The sequence below is a fragment of the Meleagris gallopavo genome, chromosome 12 (assembly GCF_905368555.1).
Source record: "Meleagris gallopavo chromosome 12, MGAL_WU_HG_1.1, whole genome shotgun sequence".
Classification (NCBI taxonomy): domain Eukaryota; kingdom Metazoa; phylum Chordata; class Aves; order Galliformes; family Phasianidae; genus Meleagris; species Meleagris gallopavo.
Genome location: NC_139415.1, coordinates 7552943 through 7568212, shown reverse-complemented (window position 1 = coordinate 7568212; position 15270 = coordinate 7552943). Strand labels below are relative to the sequence as shown.

The 15270-nt window shown below is 35.3% G+C and overlaps 1 protein-coding gene across 11 annotated transcripts in view; it reads left to right on the top strand.

Annotated features, from left to right (window-relative positions):
• Positions 1-15270, top strand: part of UNC13C (unc-13 homolog C) — a 171847-nt gene that overhangs the window by 128879 nt on the left and 27698 nt on the right. For 9 of the 11 annotated variants that reach the window (XR_014885973.1, XM_085234275.1, XM_085234280.1 and 6 more), the window contains 6 exons: positions 6907-7033; positions 7929-8025; positions 8466-8609; positions 8924-9001; positions 11527-11604; positions 12006-12035. Coding sequence is in view for 10 of the 11 variants with exons in the window: in XM_085234275.1 (XP_085090401.1) it covers positions 6907-7033; positions 7929-8025; positions 8466-8609; positions 8924-9001; positions 11527-11604; positions 12006-12035 (554 nt within the window). In the remaining variant the exon portion in view is untranslated. The remainder of the gene's footprint in view (positions 1-6906; positions 7034-7928; positions 8026-8465; positions 8610-8923; positions 9002-11526; positions 11605-12005; positions 12036-15270) is intronic. The other 2 variants (XM_085234277.1, XM_085234284.1) reach the window with 1 other exon arrangement.

Below are 15270 nucleotides of genomic sequence, written 5' to 3'. Positions count from 1 at the left end.
GAGGAGCAAATGCCATTTTTCTAATTAAACATCTCAAATCATTCCCAGAATCAACAGTGAAACAATTTCTGTGTATAAAGAATAAGTAAAGGAGACTGAGTTTAATTACAAATTATGATAAATGTATATGATTTCCATCCTGCAATGGAATCTTGATAAATGTAGTCACAAAATATAGATCAACGTGCTCCTCTCTCCAACTTTACTGTCCTTTAAATCACTATTTCCCCAAATCCTCTACAAACTGAATTTGATTCTGCAATTGTTAATGGCAGGAAGACCTTTCAGTGTAAATTCTGCAAAATTAGGAGTAAATCATTAAATATGGTCAACCTCGATCCATACAGTTTTTTATCATTAAATTGTATCACATTCAGCTATGCAAGTTTAGCCTTCCAAGTTATTAATACAGGCTGCCATCTGTTCATATGTAGAGTCCAGGGTTGTTGCCACCTCTGCTGGATCCAATTTAGTACTAATCTTCTCAAGCATCATCTTTGTTGTGAAGTTGATTCCTTCCTGTGTCTGATCAAGAAGCTATGACATAGTCCAACACCATTTGAAAAAGGATCACTGATATGATTAAAAAAAAAAAACACCTAAGATCCTGTTTCTGTTCTTTTTCTCCCTTCATTAGTTCCTACCCACTAACTCCTATAAATGTGAATTCAGGGAATTAGTATGTCCTATCTCTGTTCTCTAACAGAAGATCAATACTGAAACATCTAGCATCTTTTTCACTTTTTCCTGAGAGCAGAGAGAATGGCTGTCCAGGGCTTGTCCTCTGACTGTACAGCTGAATGCTTCATCTGTCCACTCAGGGGAATGCAAGGAGCTGCATCTGCTGGTGCTGCTCTTCAGAAGTGCTGTCTGACCCCACTGCAATAAAAGCCAATAGATGCTAGGAAGCAGGCAAGTCATTACACCTCTCCATCTTGCGCTTCCTTCGGTTCTTGCCCAGGAACACTCCAGCCTTCTGTGATGGGATGGAAGGGTGCTTGAAGCCTGCTGCTGTGTGACTGAGAAGATAGAACAGCAGCTTCCACAACAGTGACCTTTTGCTCAGATGCAATGCCTGCATGATGGTACAAATGCTAAGGTAGCAAATCGGTGTGTGACAGGGTAGCTTCTTGCTGTCAGTTCAGTCAGCTCTCTTTATGGGTGAGGGGAAAAGTGCATCCCAAAGGACAGATCCAGACTCCACGGCTGCTGAGAACAGGGCTGCACTGTTCCAGGTTGACATGACTTGCAAACAAGAGACTGCAATAAAAGCTAGCATTGAGCTAATTGTTTTATTCTAGATTTTCTTCCGTTTCAGATCAATAACAATGTTTAGTCTTTGGCTAGTATTAAAAGTTCTATGCAAACTTGAACAGATTCATCCCACTGCAGTTCTTATTTTTTTTTTCTGATCTGAAGCTATTGGGATTATTTTCACGTACTGATGCTGCATGGAGAAGGTATTAGATGTTTCTCTTTGAGAACTCACTTCATTAGGTTTGACTTTTTTTTCCTTCTTTGTGAGTTATCTTGAGAGGTAGGAGTGATTTGCAAGATTGATTATATGTTGTTGTTTGGCATTTAGTTTATACAAGCCTATCTGAGCTCACAAGATGCTTAAATTTGTTCTGTCTAGTCACTGAAATATTCTTTATTTACGGTATAAACCAAAGAGAACACAGAGAATTCCAGCAGCAGTGCAAGTGATTTGTTACTGACTTCATATGTTAAAGAAATCTTTTTCTTTCTAAGCAGGAAGGCATAAAGGTTGGAAGATGATAAGAGACTAACCGCTGAAATGAGACGTACAATTGGAAAAGTATCTTTTTTAACCTATGTCCTCAGAAATGTCTTTCTCTTATAGTTTGCATCTCTGAATTTTGAATAGGTCAGATCAAATGTCCAAAGCTATCCAGACTGTTAGAAATACAGCACTCTAATTGCTGTTATTATGATAATCTAATTCTGGTAGTGGCCAGAAGTCAAGATCAGGATCAGGCCAGAAATTGGCTGCTGTGTAGATACAGCAGGAGATTGCCTCAGTTCTGCAGAGATGATACTCTGAGTTGTCAGATCTTAAAAATATAGAAGAGGAGGGAGATTGTTTCACCATTTTATGCACTTCACATAGGTTTCATATAGGATATTTCAAAAGTAATGCCTCCTATACATTTCCATGGAAACTACACCAGATACAAAAAGCACAATAACACCATCTGATAGAGCAAATTCTCAGCTACAAAATGCTCTTTTTTAACACAGTCACCACCATCTCCATACAGAGAAATTCAATTCTACCCCTTTTTTTCATCCACATTTTCAAGTCAGACACCATTCTGTCAGACTGCCCTTCTGCTGCCATCTGTCCCATGGCAACAAAACGTAACAGAATATTGGTGGGAAGGCTTACCCTCTATGCCATACCACCAACATCTGCCTCTGACATTACAGGCCAACATAAAAGAAAAGGAATTAGGAGGCATTACCTTTGGAGCAGCCTCACAGATTGCTGTTGTCCTCAATGCATGAGCAAATATCTTTTTGTTTCTCTGACAGATTCCTTGTTCATTACAGAAACTGATAAATGATGTGAAAGAGGCAGTTAGAGAGTTGATTCCAAGCACGGTGCCAGCATAGAAAAAAATAATAATGCTGCCCACAGAAAGGTCACACCATTTCATGGCAGATTTCAAATTAGTCTTCACTTCAGCTTAATTTACAAATTTCCCCTTAAGACAGGATATACCCTTGTCTTAGATGAAGACTACATAGCAGATTTGGGGTGAGGAGGGTAGTGAGGGCAGATTATGGAAGAGAAAGAATGGCGGCACCCACCAGAACGCTGCATTTCATCAGGGTATCTATTGAACTACTGAACTTATTGATTTTAGTAAATCCTGTTCTGTATTCAGGTACTTCAGCAAATGTGTCTTCTATCCTCATTTCTCCTAAGACCTTAGGAATGAAGAGTTCAATGCAGCCTCGTGAAGAAATCAGAGAGAAAGGGCAAAGAGGAGCAGATTACTACTGAGGTTAATTAACAATTTTCCTTTGGTAGATAATCAGTTAAATTGAATATGTCATGATCAGAAGATCAAGGAAGTTAGAAATGCTATTTGGTCAGCATAATTGACAATGATGACAATAACAGCAGCTACATTTTGTGTGTACTGGAGGAGTGCCTGAGCTTTTTGAGTACAGCAACCCAGCTGACTATTGATCTCAAGCAACACAAAGATCCCAATTCTTGTCTAAAAAGCACTGTAGCCATACTAAATGGCCCTACTTTGTTGAAGTTAATTAGACACACTAATTAAGACAGATAAAGTGAACAGAACTGTTCCCAGGGGCTAATTTAATACTTCTTCATGGCATCATATTGTGCTGTATCGTTGCGTGATCTTACTTGCCACTATACCTCAGAGATCGCTAGTATGTACTACCTTCCACTTGGAGATATATCTACTGTATCTCTGGGTCATTCCCTAAGCCATTTTCTTCGATTTTGCATACTGAACCATAATTAGAACTACAAGTACTACTGGGTGCTTGTACACAGTGTAAGCCTACAGTAATCTTACTAAGTTAAAGCTGCTTTATTTCTCATTTCAGTGTATTCATTACACCAGATCTTACTGGAGAAAATGCAGTGAATGTCTGACATCATTATTTTATCTTAAAGTTGTCAGTCAATAATAGAAATGTATATTATACCGTGTAATTCGTAATGAAAGCTCTGGCCTTATTTAATCTTTTATCGACTTTATTCTGTCTTTTTTAAACATAGATACAGTGGTAAATTTCCCCTGATGGGCAAGCCCATTAGTTCTAAACTAAACATTTGACACTCGTTCCAGCACCCTTCAGGAGAGGTGAATCCATTAAAATTGTTTGTTTCCATATTAATTTGTTTTAAAGCTTCACGTGCAATTTCTGAACATCTCTGTTTCTTCCTTCTGCTACAGAGGCAGATCTAGATACAATGCTGTTAATAATTAAAGTCTTCCATTTATCTTCCTGCCTGATTTCTCCAGTTCTGAAGTTTTTTCCATTAATTGCTTATAAAACACTACCATGAGTGTTTTATACTCAACTTGCACTCTTGTAGTAAATCAAAGAGGAGTGTATCAAGTCCAGGTGTTTCCTTCATGGAAGGAGGTATTTAAAATTGATGTTGAAAGTGTTAAGCTGAAATTGATATACAACACAATTAGAACTACCTTTATCACCTTTATTCTCTATTTCCTCCCAAACTCAAGCATTATAGTATCGCATTTAATGAGGTAATGGTTTCCAAAACATGAATATATGCTCTACTTGTTTCACAAGTATTGGCATGTATTAGAGATTTATGAAAGCCTAATAATTATAAAGTGAATATACCAGCATTAATTTTCCTCTTACATGCGATTACTATTTGATTTTATAATTACTTTGCAACAATGTTGAAGCTTCAGTATTTGCAATTTCCATCATATGTTTCAGAACCAGAGCTTTAATCATTGTCATGGATCTCACGCCTAATAGAATGGATGATTTCTTCTGGTCCATTCACAGCCTGCATTCCTTAGGCCGTCTATGATCAATTCATGCACAAAGAATTCCACTAACAGTAAAAAAGCACAATTCAAATTATTTAACTTCTTGGAAACAAGTGCTTATTTCCTTTTGTAGTCAATACTAGCCATATATACCCAACGGCAGAATTTTGTGTTTGAGTGTTCTTTGGATTTTATCGATCAGTTTGGCTTTCATGGTGCACAGATTTTAATCTGATGTGATACTGAAGGGTAGAAGCTATACAGAGGTTGATTATTTGTTGTACTGGTATTTCTATTTTATTTTATTTTATTTTTCTATTTTAGTTGCAAGCAGAGCAAGCTTGTGCTTCGTCTGTTTTGTATCTTCGAACTGTCCTGTTATGACACACCTATCCACTTCTGGTACTTTTTGAGAAGTATTTGATGCTGAATAAGTAATTAACTGATGAGACTAACAAGCTAAATTTTCAATAAGGAGTAACAAAGGAGTTCAGTAACATTAGGAAGATACCAAAGTTCACTTGTGAAAAGTAATTTGAAATGTTTCAAGTATCAGCGTAACACAGCAGGGAGCAAATGACAAACACAATGTTTTGTAGTCCAAAATAAGCTGTTTTTCACAGCAGATTCACACATCCCTCATGGTATTACATGTTGTGTTCCTTAGATATTATGCAACATTATTGTTTTATGCCCTTGAAGTCCCCATAAGCAGTTTATCTCTCCAGGAAAATAATGCACATCTCTGTCTTTTCAGATGCTAGGCAGCTGGCCCTAAAGTCACTCCTACCTCTTGTGAAACCTGAAGCGAAGTAAAGCTCTCTGACAAACAAATTCTCCTTTTGAAAGCTCCTCCTCTGCCATAAAGGGCAATGTCAAATCAAATATAAAGCAGTCTGTGTTACGTCAAGGATTGACTATTTCATTTCTGCTGCTGCCAAGCGGGGGAAAAAAAAAAAAAAAATTGTAAATCGGTTTCTTCTCACAATTCAGAATCAATTCTGCTTTCCTTTCCTACTTTCTGTTCAGTGAGGAAATATGACTCTGTGGTTAAGAAATCTATGAACAAAATCTATGCTGCTGTTTCATATTTTATGTACATTCCCTTAGTAAAATTTCTGATTCCCCATCTGTCAATTGTGAATAGCACTACTTAATCATCTTATAGAAATGTTGAAAGTGGAATCCTTTACATTTGTGAAGTGTTCAATGATATTTTGATGAAAATGTCCAAGCAAATGCAGTGGTAAGACTGAATATCTAAAAGCCTCTTGTGAAAGGATATATTTTTAAAAGGAGAATTAGAAAATGTTCTTTTTTCTTAGCTGCAAATCAGTTGTAGTAAACGAGAAAAAGAGAAAAAAAATGGCAGAACAAGCTTTTCAGAACAGGCTTAGTTTTTAGTTTATTACATTTACCCTGACACAAAGAGCCCTTTCAGAAAGGTCAGTAGTATTTCACATTATCAAAATAAATGTAAATTACACATAATTATCAATTAGTTGGCTTTCTTTGTATTTCAGATAATAACCGCTGACTTCCATTGCCTTTAGCAAAGTATAAAAATACTGGGGTGAGACATGAAGTAGTACATAAATACGTCCTTCTAAATCCTTCTAAATAAACTTTGCATTTTTCTTCATTTGTGGCCTGATCCAATATATTGCATTCAATCATATTATTTCACTTCATTTCAGTGTTACAGGGGTTAAGAGTAGAGCGCTAGATCACAACACTGAAAATACACTGCTTGTGCTGATTCACATTTGCACTGACTTGTGCAAATTTTTTAGAAAGTATCCATGGGTTCTAATCTAAATTAGAACACTAACAGTGATGCTCTTGTGTTTTCTCACCTACATTCATGGTGGATCATGCCATCTTGATCTTCTCATAGGTTAATGTTAGGAAATTAGGATGTATTTTTCTTAGCTAAATGTAGCTTAACTTAGCTAAATGTAGCTACAAGTTACAGCTGAGAGATTTGTGAAAGATTCTTTCCCTTACAAAAAAGGAAAAAATTATTAAAAAAAAAAAAAAATTGCTTGTGAATTACTTTCATGTTCATTTCTAATGTTAGATCTTAACTTCAAAAATAAACTTTAAAGAGATGGAATTGTATAAATGGTGCCCTCCTGCAAACATATGCCTATCATTTGGCAGCAGCTCATTGCTAGAAGTGACCTGCTCTCTGGGTTGTATTTCCTAAGGATATTCTGAAACTGCAGGTGCTCCTACCTGTAAATAATCAAACCGATTGTCCTTCAAAATGCAAGTACTGTATCACTACTGCACTGAGGCAGAATAATGTCATTTACTGTTAAAATGTTATTAAATGCTTTTATTTCCACTCCTTTTATTACAGAACATGAAAATCAGCGGTTATGCAAGAGCACAGATTATATGAATTTGCACTTCAAAGTGAAATGGTTTTATAATGAATACGTGCGAGAGCTCCATGCTTTCAAGGATGCAGTGCCTGAATATTCTCTGTAAGTAGTGTGTAGGGATGGCTTCCATGAGTTTGGGCTTGGTATAAGGTTTATTTCCTTCAAAAATATATGCTTAAGTTTATGCAAGATATCAATATAACAGCACTAATTTTAAGTACATATTGTGTACCTCTTTAATTCTACAATTTATAAAATAATTACTAAAACTGTTATTAGTTGTTTTACATAACATTTTATCTGCCTGTTCTAGCAGCTGCCATCTTCAAAGGTAACAGAATGTTTCGATCAGAAAATACGTGAAAAAATAGGAAATGTTGGAAATGTTGATCATTGGTGCACATATGATTTCATACATTTTTCTTATTTCATATTTCTGGATCAAGGCACAATGCTAATGGGATACATTACTGAAATGGATCTTAGAGCATTGGGTTAATGTTCTTTTGATGTTTTAAGTTTCAGTTTTTCTTATGAAATCAATACATTCAATTCTATCCTTTTGTACGAGAAATCTTTATTCACATCTTTAATCTTCTACAAGTTCTGCAGATTTTCCAAAATGGTTTGGTGGATGTCACTGCTTCAAAAAAAATCTAAATAAATGGAAGAAAGATTAAACATCTGACATTTTATTAAAGAAAAGCAAAGTTTTTCTTTGCTTTCTTTCACATGCAAATAAATATTAAAAAGGAACCAATAATGGAAAAGACACATAAAATAAATATGAACACGATCCTCTGCAAAACATGAGTGCATTTCTCTGATGGCCACTGCAATCTCTACATCATTGGGGAAGACCCAATTGAATAGCACAGTTAAGCTGAAATGTGTTTTGTTATCCACAGTATCTTACAGCAATTAGAATAGACATGAAGACACAGTGACAAATCTTTAAGGAACGTACTTACTTTAGAAAACTGTTTTTAATTTTCAGATGGTTTGAACCATTTGTCATTCAGTGGCTGGATGAAAATGAGGATGTCTCAATGGAGTTTCTTCATGGAGCACTGGAAAGAGACAAAAAAGATGGGGTGAGTCCATATTTTTTGAAACAAAAAGTACTAAGACAAGGCAGTTCATTGGTGTTGCAAAACAAGAAGTACACTTGATCCTGCAGTATCCTCATTAAGACCTCCCAAGATGCACAGTAAATAACAGTATAAAAAATAACCAGTAAATAACAGTATAAAAAATAACCCTGTGCACAAATTCCTGCTCTAATTTCATCTGTTTAAGCTCCCCACTGACTTCCATCTCGAGTTTTGTTAAACTCTGATGTGATACTGATGTCACTAAAGAGAATTTTTCTTTTATTTCTACGGGGCTTCAAAGTCATATCAAGGTGAAAAGTCTCTGTATTAGCAGTAAGATTTTAATACTTTTTCTGTCTCTAGACAGAATGTTAAAAGTAGGAAAATCATTTTATACAGTTTGGACAAGTATTAACTATTTGAATGTTTCCTTTCTCTAGTTTCAGCAAACATCAGACCATGCCCTTTTTTCGTGTTCAGTGGTTGATGTCTTCACACAGCTCAATCAAAGCTTTGAGATTATCAGGAAACTGGAGTGTCCTAATCCAGAAGCACTGTCTCATTTAATGAGAAGATTTGCAAAGGTAGATTAAAATTAATGCATCTCAACTAAATTTCAGAGAGTGACATCGTGTTGCCATTGTACTTAGATACTAATTCCAGTGTTGTTCAGAAGCAATCTTTCTGCTATTGAAAACTGCATTTCATTAAGAATAACGTAGAGACTTTACTGCACAGATTTGAAAGTATGTTCACAGGATAGTTTACATGAAATTTAAAGTAAAATAAGGTACACAAAATGTGTAAGCACCCGTAAAACCTACAGTTAAAAAAAAAATTTGTTCTTTTTTTTTATTTTACACGATGAAATTTATTAGAGTTTCTTCTCTTCTCCTAGACTATCAACAAAGTGCTGCTTCAGTATGCTGCAATTATTTCAAGTTACTTCAGTTCATACTGTGACAAAGAAAATGTGGTGAGTACAAAGCTGTTTTGTGTCTATCTAGATGTCTTATACAATAGTAAACTCCAAATATGAGAGTGATCAATATGCTGTCCCACATTTCATTTCCAATTTTCCAGCAAAAAAAAAAAAAAAAAAAAATTCTTTATCTCAGATTTCATTCTGCATTGGGTTGCTTCTCTTTACCAGTGATATTCCTGGAAGTTTCCTATGTAAGGGATATGTACTGACTTTTCTGCTACTGCCAGTCTACTGCAGCAGTGAGAAAGACATGTGCTGTTCTGTTGCCTCACTTGCCTACAAGGGCTGATGAACCATAACTATTCTATAAATTTAATGTAAAATGAACTAAAACTTGAACTGTATTTTCTACTTCTTCCATTTTAATACCAAAAGTAAATCAAATTTACCATTTTTTATAAGAAATGAGCTTTAACGCATAGTCACTGAGTCACACTGTGTAGACTTTTGGCCTGTACAATAGGATTTTTTTAATAGTAGCTGATTTCTGAAACCAATCTAGGATGCCAAACTTTTCTATGAATTTAGATGGAAGAAATATAATTATGTTATCGTAATATTTTAAAAAGAAAAAAAGCATAAAGCATTACAAAAATGCCCTTAGCGGAGATAACTTTAATAGAATCTGTTTTCTCATGATTATAATTATATTCAAGTCAGTATTTTTTACTATTTTTATTATGCACTATAACACGTATGTGTCAACTGTTCAGATGAAAATACACCAGAGGTGTTTTTCATAAAGAATGTATAAGGTAAAAACATCCCCTCATCTTCCACCTCTTGTCAGAGTTTACAAACAAACCTGATTTTTATGCATTGTAGTCACTACTCTCTTTTGCATGTTGTTGCATCTGTCTGTCTGATTCCTCCAATCACTGCAAAGGGTATTCTGAAGGACATAACATATTGAAGTAAAAAATTAGTTTTTTGAGCTCTAGTTCTGTTATTTACTAACAGCAATAGATATTTTGCATTGGTCTAAGGTAGGGTTAGGCTCTGAGAGAGCCACCTTTGGCAGCCTGAAAGAAAATGTTTAAAATGGCTCATTAATGAAGTATCTATCTTATAGCTTCTCTATATTGGCAAAGACATTTCCATTTGCTTTGAACAAAAGAACCCTAACATTTTGTTCAACTGTTTTTTCTCTTATCAGAAATCATAATCAGTGATGTATACTGCATATAGTCTAGAATAATGAGTATGGTAGAAAGGAAGGTATGGCTAAGGAGAGACAGACACAATTTTAGGCATTTGAAATGAACAAAAGGTAGATAAGTAACTAGAAGTGGCGTACGTGGATTTCTGAAGAGACTGGAAACAGGCAGTATTTCAACCATTATATTCCACCGACTGTCTTTTGGTGGAGGGCAAATAGCATGTTTTACTGAGAAACAGTAATGTAATATTAAGAAGTCAGATCAGATTTCTCTTTTTACTTCAATTGGGAAGGGCTTACGACCCTCAGTTCCTCCGAGCATAACTGTAGAAGATAAAGCTAAATTTTGTACCTGATTTTTTCAGTACGAAATATAATCCTATCATGTTTCAGCACTATGCTGAAACATGCTATTAGCTAGAAAGGTATGGTTGATTATCAATTGCTCAAGCTGTTATATTACCTTCTTGATGGAAAAGTGTGTATTTATTTCATTAAAATATATTACTTCAGTGTCTTGGTTATCCCAATTAAGCACTAGAACACACTGTCCTTGACCAAGCAGAATTACTTTAACAAGGGTTGTCTTGTTGCTCCTCCCACACAATTCCAAACTTGCTTATAATGTCATCCGAATAACTAAAAATCTATCAAGAGGTCATTTCTTCCATGTTTTTTAATAAGATGCTTAACCTCATCCACGCTTTACTGTTTACCTTCTATTTATCAAGCAATTGCCATCTTTTACACCGTGATTTTGTTATGCCTTAATTAGCTTAAGCAGCAATATTTTTAGACTAAAGTATTTACAAAATTGTATTGCCTATTCACAGAATTTTCGATCAAGAAATATAGTACGCTTCTGGAATAATATTCTGTTCTTTAAAGTATTGCCTGTTGACTTATTCATATATTTGTGCATCAACCTTTTTCTGAGTTACAGTGCTGTCACAGCTTTCTGCAAAGACTGCGTCTAGAAAGTAATCTAGTACTCCCTCTCCTCTCATCTACTTTCACTCCCAAAGTACTTTGGCCATTATCGCATCTGTTCTCCAATAGATAATAATGCAGTTCTTGATTAATTGTACTTAATTGAATGCAACTGATGAAATACTGGGATCTGAAAACTGCCCAACTGCACTGGAGAAGGTAATCAGTCTCCTGTGGGGCAACATTTTCTTAAAGGCATAATGGGCAGTCATTGTCAGAGTGGGTGTACTGACTGTGCAAGTGTGAAATAAAGCAGGAAACAAAAGCTGCAGATGTCAAGAAACACAGATCCTTCTCTAAAAGCACAGCTGCATGAAAATAACACACCTATTTCTCATATCTTTTTCTTTTTTTTTTTTTTTTATAGCCCTGTATCTTGATGAACAACATTCAACAGTTACGAGTGCAGCTTGAAAAAATGTTTGAGTCCATGGGAGGGAAGGAGGTGAGTGGTAACTTTTCCTGGTTCATTCGATGTTTCTTAGAGATCATTAGCACCATGTTTTCAATCCAGCAACAGCCTTCACTTCTGCTTGCAAAGAAAATCAAAATTTAGAAAATAGTATATGCAATAACTGTTCAATGTTCTGACAATGCCAGAAAGACCTAGCGTTATTTCACAGAAACATGCTAATGATCTGTAAAGTTCTACCAGCGGTGGGTGTTCTGTGTTGTAGTCTGTAGTGCCAGCTTTACTTTAATGTTTGTATTGGATCATAATTTGCCTTTTTATGTATCATTATGTTGTGCCCATATCTGAATATTGTGCTGAATATGTGCCTTGTGCTTTGTCTGTAATGTGTCATGTCTTTGTCTAATGCCTTTAACTTGCAATCCACTGAGCAGAAGAAAGAAGGAGAGAGATTCTCTTATGAGGTTTGTGATAGTAAGCATCTTTTATTATTCCTGACCTTATTTTCTAAAACTAAGACCAGTCACATTTCCTACTAATCTTCATTGATGCATTTGTGTAATTCCCTATCAACTAAAATCAAAAAGAGCTATGCTTGGGTATTTGAGTCTCTACATTGAAATGTTTTGCTAGGCAGATAGTGTGAAGTCTTTCAGAATTTCTAAAAAGCTATAAAACATTCTTTCAAGTGCTCTTCTAACTATCTCTGAGGGCTTGCTTGTATCCAAGATTAGACACTTATTTCAGCAAGAGCAGCTATTCAATAGTCCAGAATATGCTTAGCTTTATCTCCTTTTATATTTAAAAAGACTTTAAAAGTATCTCAAGTCCACTCAACAGTAAAGCAACATAAATATTTCAATATTTTACAAATCTTAGCCTGTAGCTCTCATGTCAAATGATCGTACGGATGAGTAAAGATTAGTTCTGCACCTGTTAGGAGTTATTTTTGGCTAATCAGAATAAACACTGATATATTCCTTTTCAAAGTAATGCCATTTTGGTGATGACAGAATTGACTTTGAAAGCCTAGCTGTTGGTTTCGTTCATTTTAGTTGAATAGCACAAAAACCTAGGTAACAATTGCTTCCCTGGCCCGCTGCTAGTCTGCTATGTAAACACTTCAAAAGGTGCCGTATGTTTTTATTTTAATAAGATCATGTTTACTTGACTAATGTGTCACAAAGCATTCTGAAATTATCAGGATCTCAGTCTGATTTTTGGAATTCACCTTCCACAGATAAGTACATGTGTATGCAGTTGGTAGTCACAAATGTGTTTCTGTTTTTAACTACTTGCTTTGAAAGAAATTGACATCTTTTCGAGGCATTGAAACCTGTCTTATTAAAACGTAATATTTAGATAATGAATATACTAAGTATAGCAGAGAACAGAGACATGAATTGTAGCAATTGCTTGTTGTTGTTGTTTTTTTAATTTAAAAAGCACCAAAAACAACAACAACAAAAATAAACCTGAAAGCAAGTTATGTGCAACAATATAACATCCAAGTCTTTGATTTGATGACAATGGTCCAGACCCACAAAGGATTCAGGCCAAGTAGTTCTGAAGAATTAGATTCACTTTACCTAGGACAATCAGCTGAGTGGTCATGGTAGAGAAAGGATGAGGATGAGGTCTGTTACAGACAAAAAGAACCACTGAAGTGCCAGATCTGATAAATACCTGTCATTTCACTGTTTGTAACTAAAAATAGTTACAAACTATTAACATTTTTTTTTGTAACATTTTTTTTTTCTGAATTGAAGTAACAAGTTAGTCTCATTAGGAAAGTATAAACAAGCTATTCAATCTGTGAAATTACAGATAAATGCACTCAAATGGAATTCAAATTAGAGAGGTTCCTCTTAGCACATGCAAAAGTAACTTGTACATCTGTAATTTCCTTTGGACGCTGTTAAAAAAAAAAAAAACTGCAGTTAACAAGGTTTTCTGTGCATTAAATTACAGCATAGAATAGCTCAATCTAACACTTTAGATAGAAAGCAGTCAAATTCATCAGAACTTTAACTTATTTACAGTATTTCAAAAAAAATCACATTTTTAAGCAGCATTTGGAAGCAATGGTATAAAAACAATTTTAAAATATTTTCAGCTGTTCATTGAAAGTACTCTACAGTTTTGGGTGGTGCGTTTCAGTAGTGGTGACAGTGACAGTGACAGTGGGTCAGCTCCACTGGCGCAGATTTTTACAAGAGTGGTGTGCTGGCCCTTGTTCATAGCTGGCAAATGTGTAGCTAATGGTGGCAACTGTGTTAAAAAATAATATTTTGTGTCCGAGAACTTGTTCTATCACATAGTGTTATTGTGCTCTTTGTATCTGTTTTAGAGTTTTCACGGGAATAAATAGGAGACATTACTGTTGGAGCAGCCTCACATTTTAAGGCTAGACTGCACATTCATGTCACAAATTGTAAATGCAACCCAAGAAAATAAGATAAATGGTCTTTCTGCTCTTCCAATTCTTAAATTACTTATGGCATATTATTTACAAACCTTTTTCCCTCAACAATTATCTATTTTTCTGTTCCTGAAAAAAAAAAAAATTCAGTTGTTTGTTGTTGTTATTTGATTGGCTTTTATTATTATTTATCAGACACCATGGAAACATGTAAGGCTTGAAGAATAGAAGTCCCAAATACTGCAGATGCTTCATCTACATCCCTATATAACGTAATCTCAGACCATAATCACCATAGTATTTTGCCTCCCTTTCATCATTTTTTCATTCTTGTTGATTGCAAAGTAGGGTAACGTCAGGGCTAGATTAGACTTAACGTTCATCATCTGACTGTGGTTGAGATTTCTGCAGCTGAATATATTTCTCTCACTATTCTTAGATTGCTACTAATAAAAACGAGTATGAAGAATTCAATTTCTCATAGGCTTCCCTTCCCATAATAACTGCACTGTCAGTAATCTCGCAGCAGATCAGCACATGAAACAGATGGTAGTTTTCATCATTATTTTCTGGTCAGATAGCAATAATAGGCCACAAAACTCAGAACTTCTCTTGTTTACTGGAAAGCCTTGGATAAATGTCTTTGCCTCATAGCAGTTTTACATAGTAATAGCAATGCATTTCTATCTCAAGCAATAAGTGTTGTGATGTCAGCCTACATAAGTTTTGCAGCATGTCAACTTCACTAAGCTAAACTGTTTCCACATCTCTGTGCATTTCCCACACAATGCTTTCCTCTGAACAAGCAAATCTGGTTTAAAAAAAAAAAAAAAAAAGCAGTAACTGCACACATACTATCTTCTTCAGAGGAAAGACCCAACAATGTCCTTATTGAGATGTTTGTGGTTTTATGCTGTCAGCACTGTGTCATTTTTGAAGTGCAGATAGGCTGTGATCTGCAGATTTATAGATTATTTAAGAGGGAAACAGTAACACTTTCTGCATGTGGACAATGATCCATAATAATTAATGTGTGATGTGCAGTAGCACCAAAAGCTGCTGCATCTTATTTCCATTGTATAAGGCCATTCCAAACCATCTTCACCAGTAGTGTATTCCCCAAAGATTTTCACAGTGTAGAATTATCACAATTAATCCCATGTCCACTCTACCGTATCAGAGAAAATGTGGCTTAAAGGTGAAGTATGTTTGCATGATACTAGTCAAGGACTCTCTGATTCGCCCTTGGAATGCACTGGCACACATAGGATACCTGG